At 36.3% G+C, this 15662-nt stretch overlaps 1 protein-coding gene across 2 annotated transcripts in view; it reads left to right on the forward strand.

Moving 5' to 3' along the window:
* LOC132118402 (plexin-A1-like) overlaps positions 1 to 15662 on the forward strand; it is a 239357-nt gene that overhangs the window by 158508 nt on the left and 65187 nt on the right. For both annotated transcript variants that reach the window (XM_059528223.1, XM_059528224.1), the window contains exon 10: positions 3218 to 3418. In XM_059528223.1, the coding sequence (XP_059384206.1) occupies positions 3218 to 3418 (201 nt within the window). The remainder of the gene's footprint in view (positions 1 to 3217; positions 3419 to 15662) is intronic.

A 15662-nucleotide genomic window follows, 5' to 3' on the forward strand; every position in this document is an offset into this window, starting at 1 on the left:
GAACAAATTGCACCTTTTCATTAGCAGTGAAACCCTCACCTTTGTGTACCACACAGTAATTGAACACTAACACAGGCTTGCTCTATTTGGGGGGTTGGGGGGGAGGACTGCATCACAGTCTATTTATTCAGTCACAACCGGATCGAGAGCACAGCACAGTATTAATAAGGAGACTGCCGCCCGAGGCAATTAAACCAGCCGCCCAGTGGAACTCTGCAGAGTCACCGAGCCGCATGTGGCTTTCCCATCAGGTTTGTTTACAGAGCCCTTGCCGTGGCAGCGCTAGCTCATATCTCCGGTAGATTTTAATAACGCCGCTGGTGTTCCGTACTCCTCCCATTCAATTAGAACCACAGGCAGGGTAAATAGGAAATGAGGGTAACAAGTTCAGACGCTCTATCAGGCTGTGATTGGATGGATCAGGGGAACAGCTACCCTGTGTCGCATCTTTCATACTGTTACAAGTAGGGTGTATGCTAACGAAAGAATAAAGAGCTTGAGGAGGATCTGGATCAAATGAGGAGTTTACTGGATAACGAAGGAGAGTACAGACTATATACAACACATTAACATCATAACTTCACAATACTACATCAGGTTAACAGTAACAGCATTACAATCAAGGACGAGGAAGAACTGAACAGATCGGGTATTTAAACACACAGGAGGTAAAGAGGGAACTGGAGACAGGTGGGGAATAATCAATTAACAAAACAAGAACAGGAAGAAGACCAAATAAGGAAACAGAAAGTTCATAAACGTAACACATACATCATCTGCAAATGTTTTTTTAGGGGTGCATGCATTGTTTGAAGTACTGTGTAAATACCATGAATTTTTTAATTCATTAATTCATTCATTAATTCATTCATTCATCCATTCATTCATACATAAATTCATAAATTAATGTGTTGGAGTCATGTCACCCCAACCAAAAAAAAAGCTTTATACATTTATGTACATAAAATATTTAATTTATAAAGTATTATATTAATATAATAAATACATTTTATTACAATAATAATAATAATAATGTTAAGATTTATATTTATACCTTTTTTGCTTTTTATACAATGCTTATTTTCATTGTATAAAAAGTGAAAAGTGTAAATATATCTTAAATAGATGTAACACACACACACACACAATTATATAATCTCCTATAATTTTTCAATAATCCCATTGTCCTATAATTTGTAATCATTTTTAAAAAATATTTAAAAACATATAGTATTATAGTAGTATAATAATAATGATCTTTATAAATATCCCATTTTATGCATAGAGCTATACATTATTTATAGAAATGACATCAACATGTTTTCTAGTTTTGTGAGATTCCCTCAACCAACTGATACACTCCCAATTTTTTTTTTAACCCTCCTTCTGTGTCGAAGCATCAATAGAACGTATGCTGCTTTGATCTAGCTGTATTCTTCCATCATGTACTTCTTGAGTTTTTTGTTGGGGTTTTATATGTTGCACATGAGATGTGTCTGTGAAAACAGTATGTGGGCAAATCCAGCTGCCACCTCACTATGCCATTTAATTATTTTTTCAAGCAGAAAATTGTCATTTTTAATTTGTAATATAAATGCACTTGTGCCAAATACTAGACATGGAGTGTCTGAATTTGAGGAGAGGTCTTGCCGGGTAAGATCTTGTGCCCATGGTTCTGCTGCTGCCTAGTTAAAGTGCACAGTTGGCATCATAACTTGGGTGCTGATGCCAAGTCTTTAAAATGGCACACGCCCTCGAAAAGCTTAATTGCATCTTGCTCTGTGCCCTGGTTTTCCAATCTGTTGGTATGACAACGGTGGCGACGGCCTTGAAGTCCTCCTAGCATCCTTCATATATCCTTCATGTGATGTATAAAAACACATGACAAAGATAAAAGCTTTAAAGGTCCCATGACATGGATTATTTCCTTTTCTTTAAATGCTTTTTAATGTTTCCTTAGGTGCACTTATATTGTTAGTATGATTTTTACATTCAAAATTTAGAAATAAAAAGCATTTTTTATATCCTGATATTAGCCCTCTGGCTTGAATGCTCTGTTTGAAGGGGTGTGTCTGCTGTGAGACTCCGAGTAAACGACAACTGTTGTGATTGGCTGACATCTTTGCATTTGAAATGCGTATTACATGTGGACCCCTCTCAATATATATATATATATATATATATATATATATATATATATATATATACTACAGCTGTCGAGATTAACGAATCGTGGATTTGTTGATTATATAATTATTTTTTCGATCTTTTCCCATCACATGAAAGGCTGCAGTGATGAGCAGCATTGAGTAGACGGAGTCTGTTTATCGCGTGAATGCAGTGATCTCGTCATTATTGCAACACGTTTTCTCTCACAAAATGCTTTCACCACAACTAACAGCAAACACATGAATACAGTAAGAGCTTTGTTGTGCAGCATAACAGCGTCATTCATTGTAACGGCAGTTTGGGCAAGTGTGCAGATATACTCGCGATGTGTGAGAGCTCCGAAAAAAAGGGAGCGTTCTTTGATCGCTCTCTGTAGTTAAATCACAATTTTAATAACAGATTTGTTTCATGCTACTAAGAGAAACAACGTGAAGTTGATCGTTTAGTCACTGGCTTGATTCACTGATGCATAAACAGTATTAAACGATTTAGAAAGAAAGTCTGTGTGAACTTGAATGATTAACTACACATCAGAAATCACTGATCACAGATCAGGCATTAATGAACAGGGTTACTCACTGTTTGTGCCGGTGCTGTCGAATCCATATCATAAAAGTCTGTTTGTTACGCCTGTGCTAACATTGCGACTGAATTATATGTAAATATTTGGGCGGGCAAAGCAGAGAAAGGGGGGGTAACATTTCTCTTTACAACGTCACAAAGAGGAGATTCCAGATCAGACCGTTTGAGCTTCCGTTTTCTCAGAGGCAGAGAAAGATAGTAAAATCTCGATTTGCACCGATTAAAATTTTTAGAAACTTGGGGACCACATACATGCTAGGGGAAGTCATATTAATGTTAAAAAACCTCAGAAAGTGAAATTTTCATGTCATGGGACCTTTAATAAACAAGAATGTGCAATAAACAAGAATGAACTTTTAATGTTTGAATTTTCATCTCACAGAAGTAATATTGAGATTTAGGAGTCTCTTCAGTCACATTTACTTTAAAATATCTAAAAATACAAATTTCTTGTTTTGGTTTGCAGGAGTGTCCTCAGATCCTGCCGTCCACTCAGATCTACATCCCTGTTGGTGTTATGAAGCCCATCACATTGTTGGCCCGGAATCTTCCACAGCCTCAGTCTGGACAGAGGAACTATGAGTGTATCTTCTATATTCAGGGGAAGGAGTACAGTGTTACTGCACTGCGTTTCAATAGCACCAGCATACAGTGTCAGAAGACCATGGTAAGTTTAAACAGTTGTTATTTGGTGTTTTGAGTGATTTTGTTTAGTGAAGATGTTTGTTTCTCAAAGGTTGCTCTTTCATAGTTCAGAGGATGTAGTGGAGTTATTAGTTATTATTATTGTTTCATGTGTTACCTTGTTGCTTAAACCAGACTGGTTTGATCAGATCTAGCTTCATTAGAAGTAATAACAGTAGAAACACATTTTATACACTACTGTTTAAAGATTGGGATCAGTAAATAAAAATAAAAAAAATGAATACTTTTATTGACTTTTACTTTTATTATCATTAAATTAATCAAAAATAAAGTCATCAATGATGTCAAAATAGATCTAATATGCTGTAATTTTAAGCTTTCTATTCAACAAAGAATCCTTAAAATAGAATTGTTTCCACTGAATATTAAGCAGCGCATCTGTTTTCAACACTGATAATAATAAGAAATGTTTCTTGAGCAACAAATGAACATATTGCAATGATTTCTGTAGTATCACTTTACACTAAAAACTGGAGTAATGTTGCGGAAAATTCCCCTTTGCATCACTGGAATATTTAAATTACAAAATATTTTTGTGTGTACTGTGTATGTTTATTATGTATTTATAAATACACACATGTGCAGTAAATATTTTGAAAATATTTACATGCATATATTTATGTTCATATAATTTAAATTACACATAAATATATTTAATATATAAATGTATATTTTTCTTAAATATATGCATGCATTGATATGTACATAAATATACACAGTACACGCAGATATATTATGTAAATAAAAACATTTATTTTGGATGCGATTAATCGTGATTAATCGTTCGACAGTATTAAGTTAAATTGAAAAAAATTTAGCAATATTATTTTTTTATCGCATATAAAGCATATAAGACTTAAAATACCTGTCTGTCTGTCTCTCTGTGTGCGTGTGTGTGTAATTTGATTAGACATATTTGAGTTTTTATTGAGATTTTTGACTTTTGGTTGTAACTCTAGAGACACATAAGAGTACTGGAATAGGAGACTTTAATTTAAAAGCTTTAATTTGCTCTACATTTGATTGCATTGCTGTCTAGTAGAAACAGTTGAGATGCTAATAGGCACTCATTGGGGATTTTCTTTCTTTTAGAAAGAATTTCTAGCCAAACATACTGTAGCGGGTGTCGTGGGTATTTTACGATCACATGGGCCAGTGGACCTGTGCTACAGGCAAATGGACCAAAAGTCATTCTGACAAGCTGTGACCCCTTAAATCGTCACATCTCTGTGAGTGGTTTAAGGGCCAATATTGGTGGAGAAATGCTAGTCCAAATAGCTGGTCATTTTCTTACAGCACTGCTGACACAAGCCTTCCCCCTCATTAACTTTTGGCCAATCAACATTTTGTCTGGCTGTCAAAAACCCCATCAGGCACTGGGCAGGCACTGGTGGACCATTAGGGCCTGATGAAACACGTGCCACTTGTTATCGTTTTAACAGACTGCTTTGCAAAGGCAGTCATTAGTGGCAGAGATAGGAAGCTCGGGTGTTTGATGGCACCATGACACTTCTCACCATGCCTTATTGATGGCCGTTATAAGACGCAGACTCTTTCTCTTTTGTGTTGAGATTCCTGGTGTTACTGAGGTTGAGCTAATTACATGGCTAAGAGTTTGCAGAGAGCTGTCTCACTAAAGACTTTATCGACTGTTTGCTGTCGCAGCCGTTTCAAATCAACAGCGATTGGCGCGTCACTGATGAAAAGCTATTCCTCTGTCTGCGCTAGCTGGAAGCATCAGCCTGAGTGATGTTAACTTTAACAATCAACGAGAGCGAAAAAACAGCCAGCTGATAAGCGACCTGTTCTCTTCTGATTTTGCAAAGGAAGGTGGAACTGATACAGGTGCTTTTGTGGTTCCTTAAAGGGATAGTTCACCCAAAATGAGAATTCTGTCATCATTTATTCACTCTCAAGTTGTTTCAGACCTCTATGAGTTTGTTTCTTCTGCTGAAAACAAATGAAGATATTTTGAATGTTGGTGAACAAACGGTTGATGGTAGCCATTGACTTCCCAACTATCTATTTGTTCTGAAAGAGTTTCGTAAAGGTAGTCTAAAGATCACTCAAAATGACAATTTTTGTTATGTTTTTCTTTCCTCTCTGGAAGACAAAATTAGAAATTCTGTTGGTTGTATTAGTCACTCATTTCCAGTTGTTTATAATGAATGGGTACTGGAGCTTTTGAGTTTCATAAAATGACTCAAAAGCACCATTAAAAACATCATGAATGTGGTCCGTATGACTCAGTCTTCTGAAGTCCTTTGATAACTTTGTGTAAGTTGGATTTCACTGATATTCTTTCCCTTCAGTGAGCTGTTAACTGCTACAACTGGATCACTGAATCAGTAAGTTGTACTTCTGTGAACCAGATCAACCAATTCACTGAAAAGATCCAACTCAAAGAATGATTCATTCATGCATTGATTCAAATGGACATTGCTGATTCTCTTATGAACAGTTTTAAAGGACAGATTTTTTAAATAATGACATAAAGTTTGCTCCGTTCCTTACATGAAGTTATCATGAAGACATGACTTCAAAAGCATTGAATATAGCAAATTAGTAATTTGAACTTCTTTTATTTTATGGTGCTTTTGTCTCCTTTTTTGAAGCTTTAAAACCTTTAGCTCCCTTATTTTAATAAAAAAGAGCAGTCTTAAGAAAAATCCCCCTTTGTTCTCAAAAGATTCAATTAGAAAGTCCTGATACTTTATTCTAATTTCGGATATTGTGGTTTAAGTACAAAAAGTAGCTTGTTAATTTACTAAATACTTCCAAAGCTCAGTCTGATTGTATAGCTGATGTTCTTTAATAATGATTATCTCAGTCAAAGCTGTAAGAAAGGTGGTTTTCCTTACTTTCCCCTGGTCATCTGCGGTTTATGCCTGGTATGGTTCTGTGCTGCTGGGTATTCAGACAGCCTGTCACTCCTAATGAGAGCCGCAATTACAGCCGTGTTAAGATCCCACTGCAATTACACCATTAAATGGCAGCAATTATCAGTTACTTAGCATGCAGTGATTTTAGCATGAGTGCTGTGTAGCCCTGCGTGAGAGTTCCATTACCAGAAGTAGGAGTATGTTTAGAATGACAGGCTTTGGCATAGATCAAGAGTCACTATTGTTTTAGTCATTCACAGAGTCACTCCTTACAGATTAAATGGCTGTTCGTCAATAGGCTCTGACTGAATCGGTTCGGGAACATTCCAAGGACTTCCGTATTTGAACACTTTGGCTGAGGTGGCAGACGGCAGGTCGGATATGAATCACCCACCAAAGCCCCTGCAGTTCCCTTCATTCGTGTCGCAGAAACCTTTCCATCCGAATGATTAATTATGACGCTGACTAACGGTTCTGTTGAATTCAGAGGGATTTGAACTGTTTGCTTTGCAATAACAGCACTGATTCTGAAAAAGGCAATTTTAAGGGCATCGTCTGCAGTGTTAGGGAGCAGCATATTACATAATAAGGTTACTTTTCACAATTTTTTTTTTTTCCTTGTAGGTTTAAGTTTGATAATCTGTGCCCACATGCCTGTTGAACACTATTGTTTTATCATTTGAAGCATATCATTTAACCTCTTTATACATATGTGTGTGTGTAAATATATATATATATATATATAAAAAATTTTTTTGTCAATTTACAAAGTCACTTCATCATGGATTAAAGTTTGAATACTACTGTTTTATCAATCAAATTCAAATACTTTTTTGGTCAAATTTAAATCCAATTAAAAGCATTATTGCTATCAATTCAGAAAGTTATATATATATATATATATATATATATATATATATATATATATATATATATATATATATATATATATATATATATATTACTTTTATTTGCAAAATATTAAAATATGTGTTCACTAATCAAGTGATACAAACTCATCTGTGTTTGCTATGTAGAAAAAGTTATCATGGTGATAGATTTGAAAGAATTTGCCAGAGCAATGTAGAATGCAAAAACATCACAAAAGCAAATGTTTAAGATTGCACTGCACAAAAATAGACATACCAGATTGTGAATGTGTTTGTCTCAGGAGTTACAGAATAATATAGCAAGCGGCGTTCCTCAGCCCTGGGTGTTGGAGGTCAAGCGCGTGCCAGGTAGATCCCAGGCAACAGCTGGCAGGTGGAATCCCAGGCTCACAGTGGGCAGATGGCTGGTGGAGTATGATTAGGGAGGGGGAGCTGATTGTGTTTGCCTGAGATTGATCAATTCGATCCTTTGTCTCTCTGCTTAAGACAATAGAGAGACGGGTTAATAAAACACGACGGTGTGTTGGGACGCAGAGGGAAGCGGGCAGTCCAGACTCAATCAATTGAGTAAACAAAGGCTATAGAGCTTAGGATGAGATGTGCTGAGAAGGAAGAACATCATTGAGCATTAGCAGGTTGATACTGAAGAGGCAGAACTTATTATCTGAGTTTGGGTCGTGTGTATAGCCGTCTGTCGAGATGCAGATAGCCATGAATTTGTTTCTTTTAAAAGAAATTCAAACTTGACAAAAGTAATGTGTAATGCTTAGAGTTTGAGACACTTTTTTAATATTGATTGAATCCTGACATCCTGATTGCAGTGTTTTTGATCACAAAAAATGCTTGATGGGAATGCTAGGATAAGATAAAAACTGAGTAGTATTTTGCAACAAGGATTTATATGTTTACATTAGTTACCACAATGCCTAGCACAAACAAACAACTTATTAATGTAGGTTATTGCTCATTAAATTTTTTTTTTGCTCATTAAATTTTTTTGTCCATACAATGGAAATCAATAGGTCAGTACCATTTGGGACCTTATTGACTTTCATTGTATGGATAAAAACAATTGAAACGTTCTTCAAATGTTCTTCTTTTGTGTTCCACAGAAGAAAGAATGCCATGTAGGTTTAAAAGTAAATGACCACAGAATGTTCATTTTTGGGGCAAACTGTTCCTTTAAGACTCATTAACAAAGGCAAATGTTTTGCATTTGTCTGTGGGCAACTTATATAGTTGCTCGCACCAGCACCCTAGCACCAGCTCAGATTTGGTGGAAAATAGGTAAAGGAGAGGAAGTCAAATAAAGGAGTGAAAATGGGTGTACAAAAGATGAGACAAAAGGCCTAAAGTCACTCTCTCTCTCTCTCTCTCTCTCTCTCTCTCGGAGCGCCACAGCTCAGGACCCAGGAGATGAACAGAACAGGCTGATGCTATCAGACTCTGCTTTACAACATTACCTTCAGCTCAGATAAATGACCGGAGAGAGAGAGAATGAGAGACTGACAGAGAAAACACAATGATGGAAAGGAACAGAGGGGGGAAAGGGAAGAAAAATCTCGGCCAGAATCTCCTCTACGCCATCTACAGCAAAATGAGGACTATCGGGAGAGTTTGATAGGATCCAATTAAAAGCCGTCGTAGATAAAAATGATGATAAATTGCAGCCGTGCAGCAGAGAGATGGTTTGCTTCAGACTCAACACACCAGTTCCTCCCCAAAAGGAGGGGAAATGAGCTGAGGTGCAAGAGGAGGATCATCATTTTTGAGGAAGGAATGGGAGCAGCTTTCGTATGTTGGGGCGAGAGGGAGAGGTGAATAACTGAAGGAGTCTCAGTTGCTTCCCACAGTGGGGTTAAGAGCGTTCCAGACGCTCCTGTGGAGCCGAGCTCCTGCTAGGAAGAAGATTCACCATGAGCTCCGAGCTTAATTCAAGAGCTTCAGCCACTTGACAAAAACACTCTCATTGCGAAAACCAACACAGCAGTTGCACCAATAAAACAACTCTACATAATGAGCTACAAATACATTGACAGCTTTTTTCCCCTCGTCAAAAGTAGTTCCGTTTCAGCAAACTACAAATCACTAGTGTGCAATGTGTTATTTGTAAAAATATGTATTAAACATTATATTTATTGGACATTTAATCCATTATAACTAAAATATGGTTTATTTATTATATAATTGTAACCAGTGGAATATTTACTCTCTTTTTTTTAAATACGGGAATGTAACTTCTTAATTCCTTCATATTTTATTTTTTTATTTCATTTTTACCTTAATAAGAAATGTCATTTCGTATGTATAATTTAAAAAGCATGAAAAAGACATGAAATTTAAAGTGTAATATAACATATGAAAAAATATTTGTACTTTTTAAAAAAATATTTATAAAAGATTACATTATTATTATACAGTTCAAATAAAAATAGAAAAACGTAACGTTTGGCTTAAAAAATATAATATAGGAATATTTATATTTTTATATTTATTAATATTTACATTTTCTTTTTTTATATAAAAAGTGTATAAAGTGCTTTTTGACCTTAAAAACAACAACAACAACAACAGTATTTCATAAGATGCTTATTGACAGTTAAAAGTGACATTGTTCGTTCCCTAGGACCAAAATAATACATTTTGGATGTGTTTGTGTTAAGTGTCTCTCTCTGTGTGTGTGTGTGTGTGCGTGTGTGTTTGCGTGTGTGTGTGTGTGTGTGTGTGTGTGTGTGTGTTTGTGTGTTAAACCCCCTCCCGATGTGCTGATGTGTTATTTTTACCCAGGCGCACAGGTATGCTATCAAAATGACTAATTATATAAGACTGACCCACACAAAAGGCGGTGTTTTTTTCTTCCCTCCCTCCTCACATTCCAGCAGCTGCTCTGATTTGTTAACATCGGCACTTTCCAGCCCCATGGACCCGGAATCTCCTGCCTCACCCGCACGTATCCGTACGCTCCCTCCTTCCCTCCATCCCCCTGATCAATGAGCTTGCCAGCAGAGGACGGGCGCAGGCTGGGGAGATGCCCAGTGTGTCTCTCTATTTCTGGCCTCCATTCATTTTCCCCTGTGAGGGTAATTATGCATTTTGGGCATGCAGGTGAAGAGAGAAAAAAAGAGGACCTATGCAACTCATATGGTACTCTATTCTCAGACTATTGTACATGCGCAACTGCTTTCATAGGTTTATTATAACTGAATGCATAATGAGTGTTCTGCTTGCTTTTGTCATGTTCAGAAGTTAGTTTCATGCTTGCTTGTTCTCTTTTAAGGTCAGTGTGTAGTTGCAAAACAGCTTTACTTTCAGTCTTGTACAAGCAAAGTTTAGCTTTTTTTAGATTCGTTTTTTTCGTGACTTTCTTAATTCCAATGCAGTTTATGTAGATGGCTTTGTCATAGTCAACCTTTGAGAATAATGGTAATTAGATAACAATTCAATAAATAAATAAATACATACATACATACATAAAATGTCCAGGAGCATTATAGTAATTAGACTTATTTTTGTCAGGTAAAAAATGTAATGAAAAAAAAAACAAACAAAAAAAAAAAAAAATATATATATATAAATATATATAAATGCTTTATAGGTTACAAGCTTAATACAAGCTTAATATTATTTCAGTAAATTTTATTTCTGTCATTGTTTTATATATTATTTATTTATCTGTCTCTTTTAAAGTAAAATGTGGCGGAATATTTTTTTAACCCACTTCATAATTATAATTATTATTATTTATTTTCTACGTCGTAAATATGGCATGTTGTGGGTGTTGTGATCACAAAGAGATGAATATATAGAGAAAGCCACAGTCTGGCAGACATTGACATTTATCAACACCTGTCATGTCAGCTCAGCACCCGAGGGGCTTTTTTTAAAGATTGCGTGTGCATGTGTGCGAGGTTCGGCGCGTATGGAATAAGTTGCCGGATCATGGTTATTCTTAATTGGGTCATGTGCGTGTTTCTCCTCACCTTGTGTTGGAGGCCTCCATCGGCCTCATGGGAACTCACACTTGCACAAGCAATTAATTACTCTCCTCCATGTCTCCACGATGACCACGGGCTGAATAATGAGCGTTATTATTCATCCAGTCTGAAGTAGACGCACAGTTCTCCCTGAGCTCCTCTCATGCTGGCCTCTCTCACGAAACAGAGCCCGCTGTTTTCAACCACCTTTTCGATAAATGCTGCATATGTGACCTTTTGGTAAAGAACAATATGCCTTTTAGTTGTTTCCAGCTATTTTGTGGTCACCAAAAGTCACATGACCTAAGTCACCAGATCTATTAGCTTCGAATACAGCGATTGTCTGAGGTGAGCTCCGCAGTGTAATGTCAAAGGCATGTTAATGATGATATGAATAAATCATATCTATGTTTTTCGACGGCCCTCAGAGAACAGCCACGGCTGTTGTTAGGACGCGACGTATGTGTGGGTGGACTGCTGGAGCTCTTTAAAGTTTAATGGAGCTGGGACGCTGGTGAGGAGACGTAGGCAGGAGGAGTGTGAGGGTTCACGTCTGCTTAGGGAAGAATGTGTGTTTGTAAGCGTGGAGGTCATCTGTGGTCTGCGTGGAGGATGTGTTTGATCAAATCCAAGCGTTGAGAGAAGCTGTCAGTGCTTGTTAAAAGAAAGGTCTTGTGACTTGGTGTTCAGCGGTTTTACCCTTGACCTTGCGTCTTTCAAAGAGTCGTCAATTGACTCTTTGGTTTTGTTCAGACAGGAAGCAAATATCTCTTTTAATTCGTATCTGACAATGTTTTCAAGTAATAAATCTTTATTTATTTATTTATTTATTTATTTATTTATTTATGTATAAATCTGATTACAGTGACAATCATAAGGTGTGTTATTTAATTAAAATGTTATATATATATTTTTTTTTTTGCTATGCAGATAGATAGATAGATCGATAGATAGATAGCTTTGCATCACAGGAATAAATTACACTTTAAAAAAATATTAAAATAGAAAACAGTTATTTTAGATTGTAATAATATTTGATAAAATAAATTCAGCATTGGTGAGCATGCTTTTTATATGTTTACTGTTTTTAAACAGAAAAAAAATCTTATCGAGCACAAATGTTTAAACGTCAGTTTAGGTTTGGCATTAATCTATTAAATGGTGAACGAGCGAACGTGAGATGTTTCAGACCCGTGTAAGTGCTGTAATCCTTCTGATGTTTATGTTGTCTGATGCACTTCGAGTGTTCGTCATGGTGAGATGTTATGATGGACATGAGCAAAGGCAATTTTCAGTTTTCCGTCCTCGCTTTCCATTGTGACAGCTACTCAGTTATAGTAGAAGTAAGTCTCTCGCCATCGCGCTGACACTTAAATCAGTGCTCGGCAACCGATGTGGATGTACCGGATATTGACTGCACTGTCAGAACAAACGGACCTGATTTCATCTCTTGTAACTTGACAGACAGGTAAAGTCATAAAAGTCAGATTTGAGAAAAAAATCTGATTTATGTGCCATGTGAACAAAGCCAGTCCCATGCTCACTTGTCCACCTATTTTGTTGCGCTTAACCAATGTTTCCAAAATATTATTATTGATGAATATTTCAAAATACTATTCGCAGTTTCGAAAGATAACACATAATATGGTGTTGTGCGTTTTCTGTCTTTGGAAGCAATCTTACATTAAAAGATGCTTATTTGGAAGTGAACAATTATTATTATTATTTTTAATGATTAAGAAATATTTTTGTTAAAGCTGTAATAAAATATAAATATTAGATATTTGCATTGTCAAATAATTGCAGTTGAAATACTGAAACTGAATAAAATAAATCTAATTAAAAGTATTAAAAGAATGAATTAAAATTACTAAAGCACTCAACGAAATTACTAAAACTAATAAAATATAATTGAAATAATAAATACTGTAATAGTTTATAAATAACCTCAGTTTCATTGGTCACTGTTATGTGTGTGTGTGTGTGCGCGCACGTGTGTGTGTGTATGTTAGAGACAGTTGAAGCCAAATGAGATATGTCAGAAAGCAAATTGGAAATGCCAATTTCACTTACGTCCAGGCAATGCGTTTCACGCCTAAACTCCACCGCTTGTTTCATGTGTAAATTAATGGCTTCCGCTCTGTAATTTAGATTTTTGAGCCCACCAACACACCCTTGATCTATTTTGCCCCATCTTCCTCCCCGTTTCCGTCTCGCTTCCTCTTTCCCGTGTGGTCCCCGACCCCTCCGCTCATCCAGAAAAGGCCGGGCCCGTGCCGACAAATTGCATTTCTCTCTCGATGCTGGTTCTGAGTCAGTAGCTCTACTTGATGAGACGGTTTCTGATACTAGAACCTCGTCTGTAATTGTGCTGAATGTCTGCTGCTGTTTATCAGGAGTGTGTGTGAATGAGAGGGGCCATAGAGAGGAGGCTGCTGTCAGGGTGGAGTGTTTTCACCTCCCCCCATATTGATCTGGCAGTTTCACAATTGCGTGATGAGAATCCTGACTTGTCTCTCCTTCGCCGTCCATCTCACTCTGTTGCTCTCTCTCCATTTTATCCATCTCACTCTCTTTTTCTCTCTCAAGGATACACACTTAAATGGCAAGATTTACATGGAGCGAGATAAGCCAGCATGTTTCATTCATTCGCTGCCATTTCAGCCGGGCTGAGCTCGAGCTGTGCACCAGAACATGGTTTGTGTGCGTTTTCCGGAGCACTCTTTATCCCGCCGGCCCCCAGTTGCATGTCAAGATCAGTGCAGTAAATCACTGATGTGCTGCACAACAATATGGTCACACTGAATTGGCAGGATGCACACTTAAACATATTTGTTTGTCTAGTGTTTTTTTGTTTTTTTTTAGGTCATTTCAGTGGATGGACAGATACTGTCGAATTCAACCTCTCATGTCTTACATGAGTATCACAGCTAGCAAGTTTATTTAGGGTTGTTTTGGGCCTTTGTAACAGATTTTACCTACACTCATAGAGAGAAGACTGGAAAAGATGGTGAGATCCGAGAGCTATAGGAATCAAAAAATGTTGCGAGCCAGATTCAAACTCCAATTTCCTATATCAACACCAAAGCTGAATGTATCCAGCAATTGTTTTATGTTGAGTATTTGGGGCTTTTTAGTATAGGGAGAACCAGGGATGGGTAATTTGATCAAAGTCTTCTATCACAATATAAGTAATTTTATTTTTATTTGATACCATAAAAGTTACATATATCTTGTCAACAGTGTCAATATCACAAAAAAACTAATTCTAGCCTAAAACAAACTCAAGCTCAGCGAAGACAATTCAACGAATAAAATAAACTTATTACAAAAAAATAAAAAATACAGTAGAACAAATAAATAAGAAATGCTGCATACATTGTAATCAAATATATAAATACACTATATATTCTTCACTGTGTAATTTAAATATATATTTCTTATTAAAGGTTAATTTTTTTTTTTTGATCAGTGAGATATTTTCTCTCCTGCTTTTTGGTTAACATGAATGACAGACAGTAGGGATATTAGACTGCGGTCACTTTAAGAGCTGCCCGGTTCCAATATACTGTTCCAATATACCAATATACTACATGTTTTGTTTTTCTGCTGTTTGCTTTTACTTGAGACCTAAATTAAGCTGATTGTGTCCAGCATTTTTGCCATTTTTGTCTCAAGAAGAGAAAGAATAATGAAATGCCTAGAAATAGAAACATTTGGTTCAAGAAATAAAATACGATTCCTGAAACCTGTGTTTACCACATAAGCACCACAGCTCAGTGTGTCACCGTTTTGTCTTTTGAGCAGATTTTACCTAAATGTAAAGAAAGCACAGGAAAAGATGTTGAGAAGTGTGGTTAATGGTAGTTTGAATCTGAAAGTTTAGGTATGTTTTAGGTATTTTTGTCTTTTTAGTAGACAGAATGCATGATATTATGGCTAAAAATAAAAACAGTTCTTTTGGAAACAAAACATATTCCCTGTTTATTTATTTATTTATCAGTGGGTGGAAACACAATAGAGAGAGGGTTATGGGATTGAGTAATGTCGAGAGCCTAATTCAATCTCTTTTTCCACACATTTTGGTATTTTGAGCCTTTTTGTCTGTTTGTCTTTTTAGTGGATAAACTGTAGAGCAGGGACAGAAAGTAATGATAAGAAGTGGGAGTAATCAGATTTGAAAATGTTGCGAGCTGCAGCGGTTCAGTGTGTCATTTACTAGTTGCATCTTCTGTCTTTTTGTCTTTTATGGTGCATAGACAGACTATAGAGACAGGAAATGGTGGTGATAAGCAGGAGAAATCGGATTGGAAAAGCCGTGACTCATATTAAAATCCATATTTCCCACATGAGCCCTACAGATTAATTTACAATCTTTTTGCAGGTTTTAAAATGTCTATAAAGTATTTATTGGAAATTGTTTAAGAACATCTATTACCTGTTATAAAACATAACCTTTT

The sequence above is a fragment of the Carassius carassius genome, chromosome 37, assembly GCF_963082965.1.
Source record: "Carassius carassius chromosome 37, fCarCar2.1, whole genome shotgun sequence".
Taxonomy (NCBI): domain Eukaryota; kingdom Metazoa; phylum Chordata; class Actinopteri; order Cypriniformes; family Cyprinidae; genus Carassius; species Carassius carassius.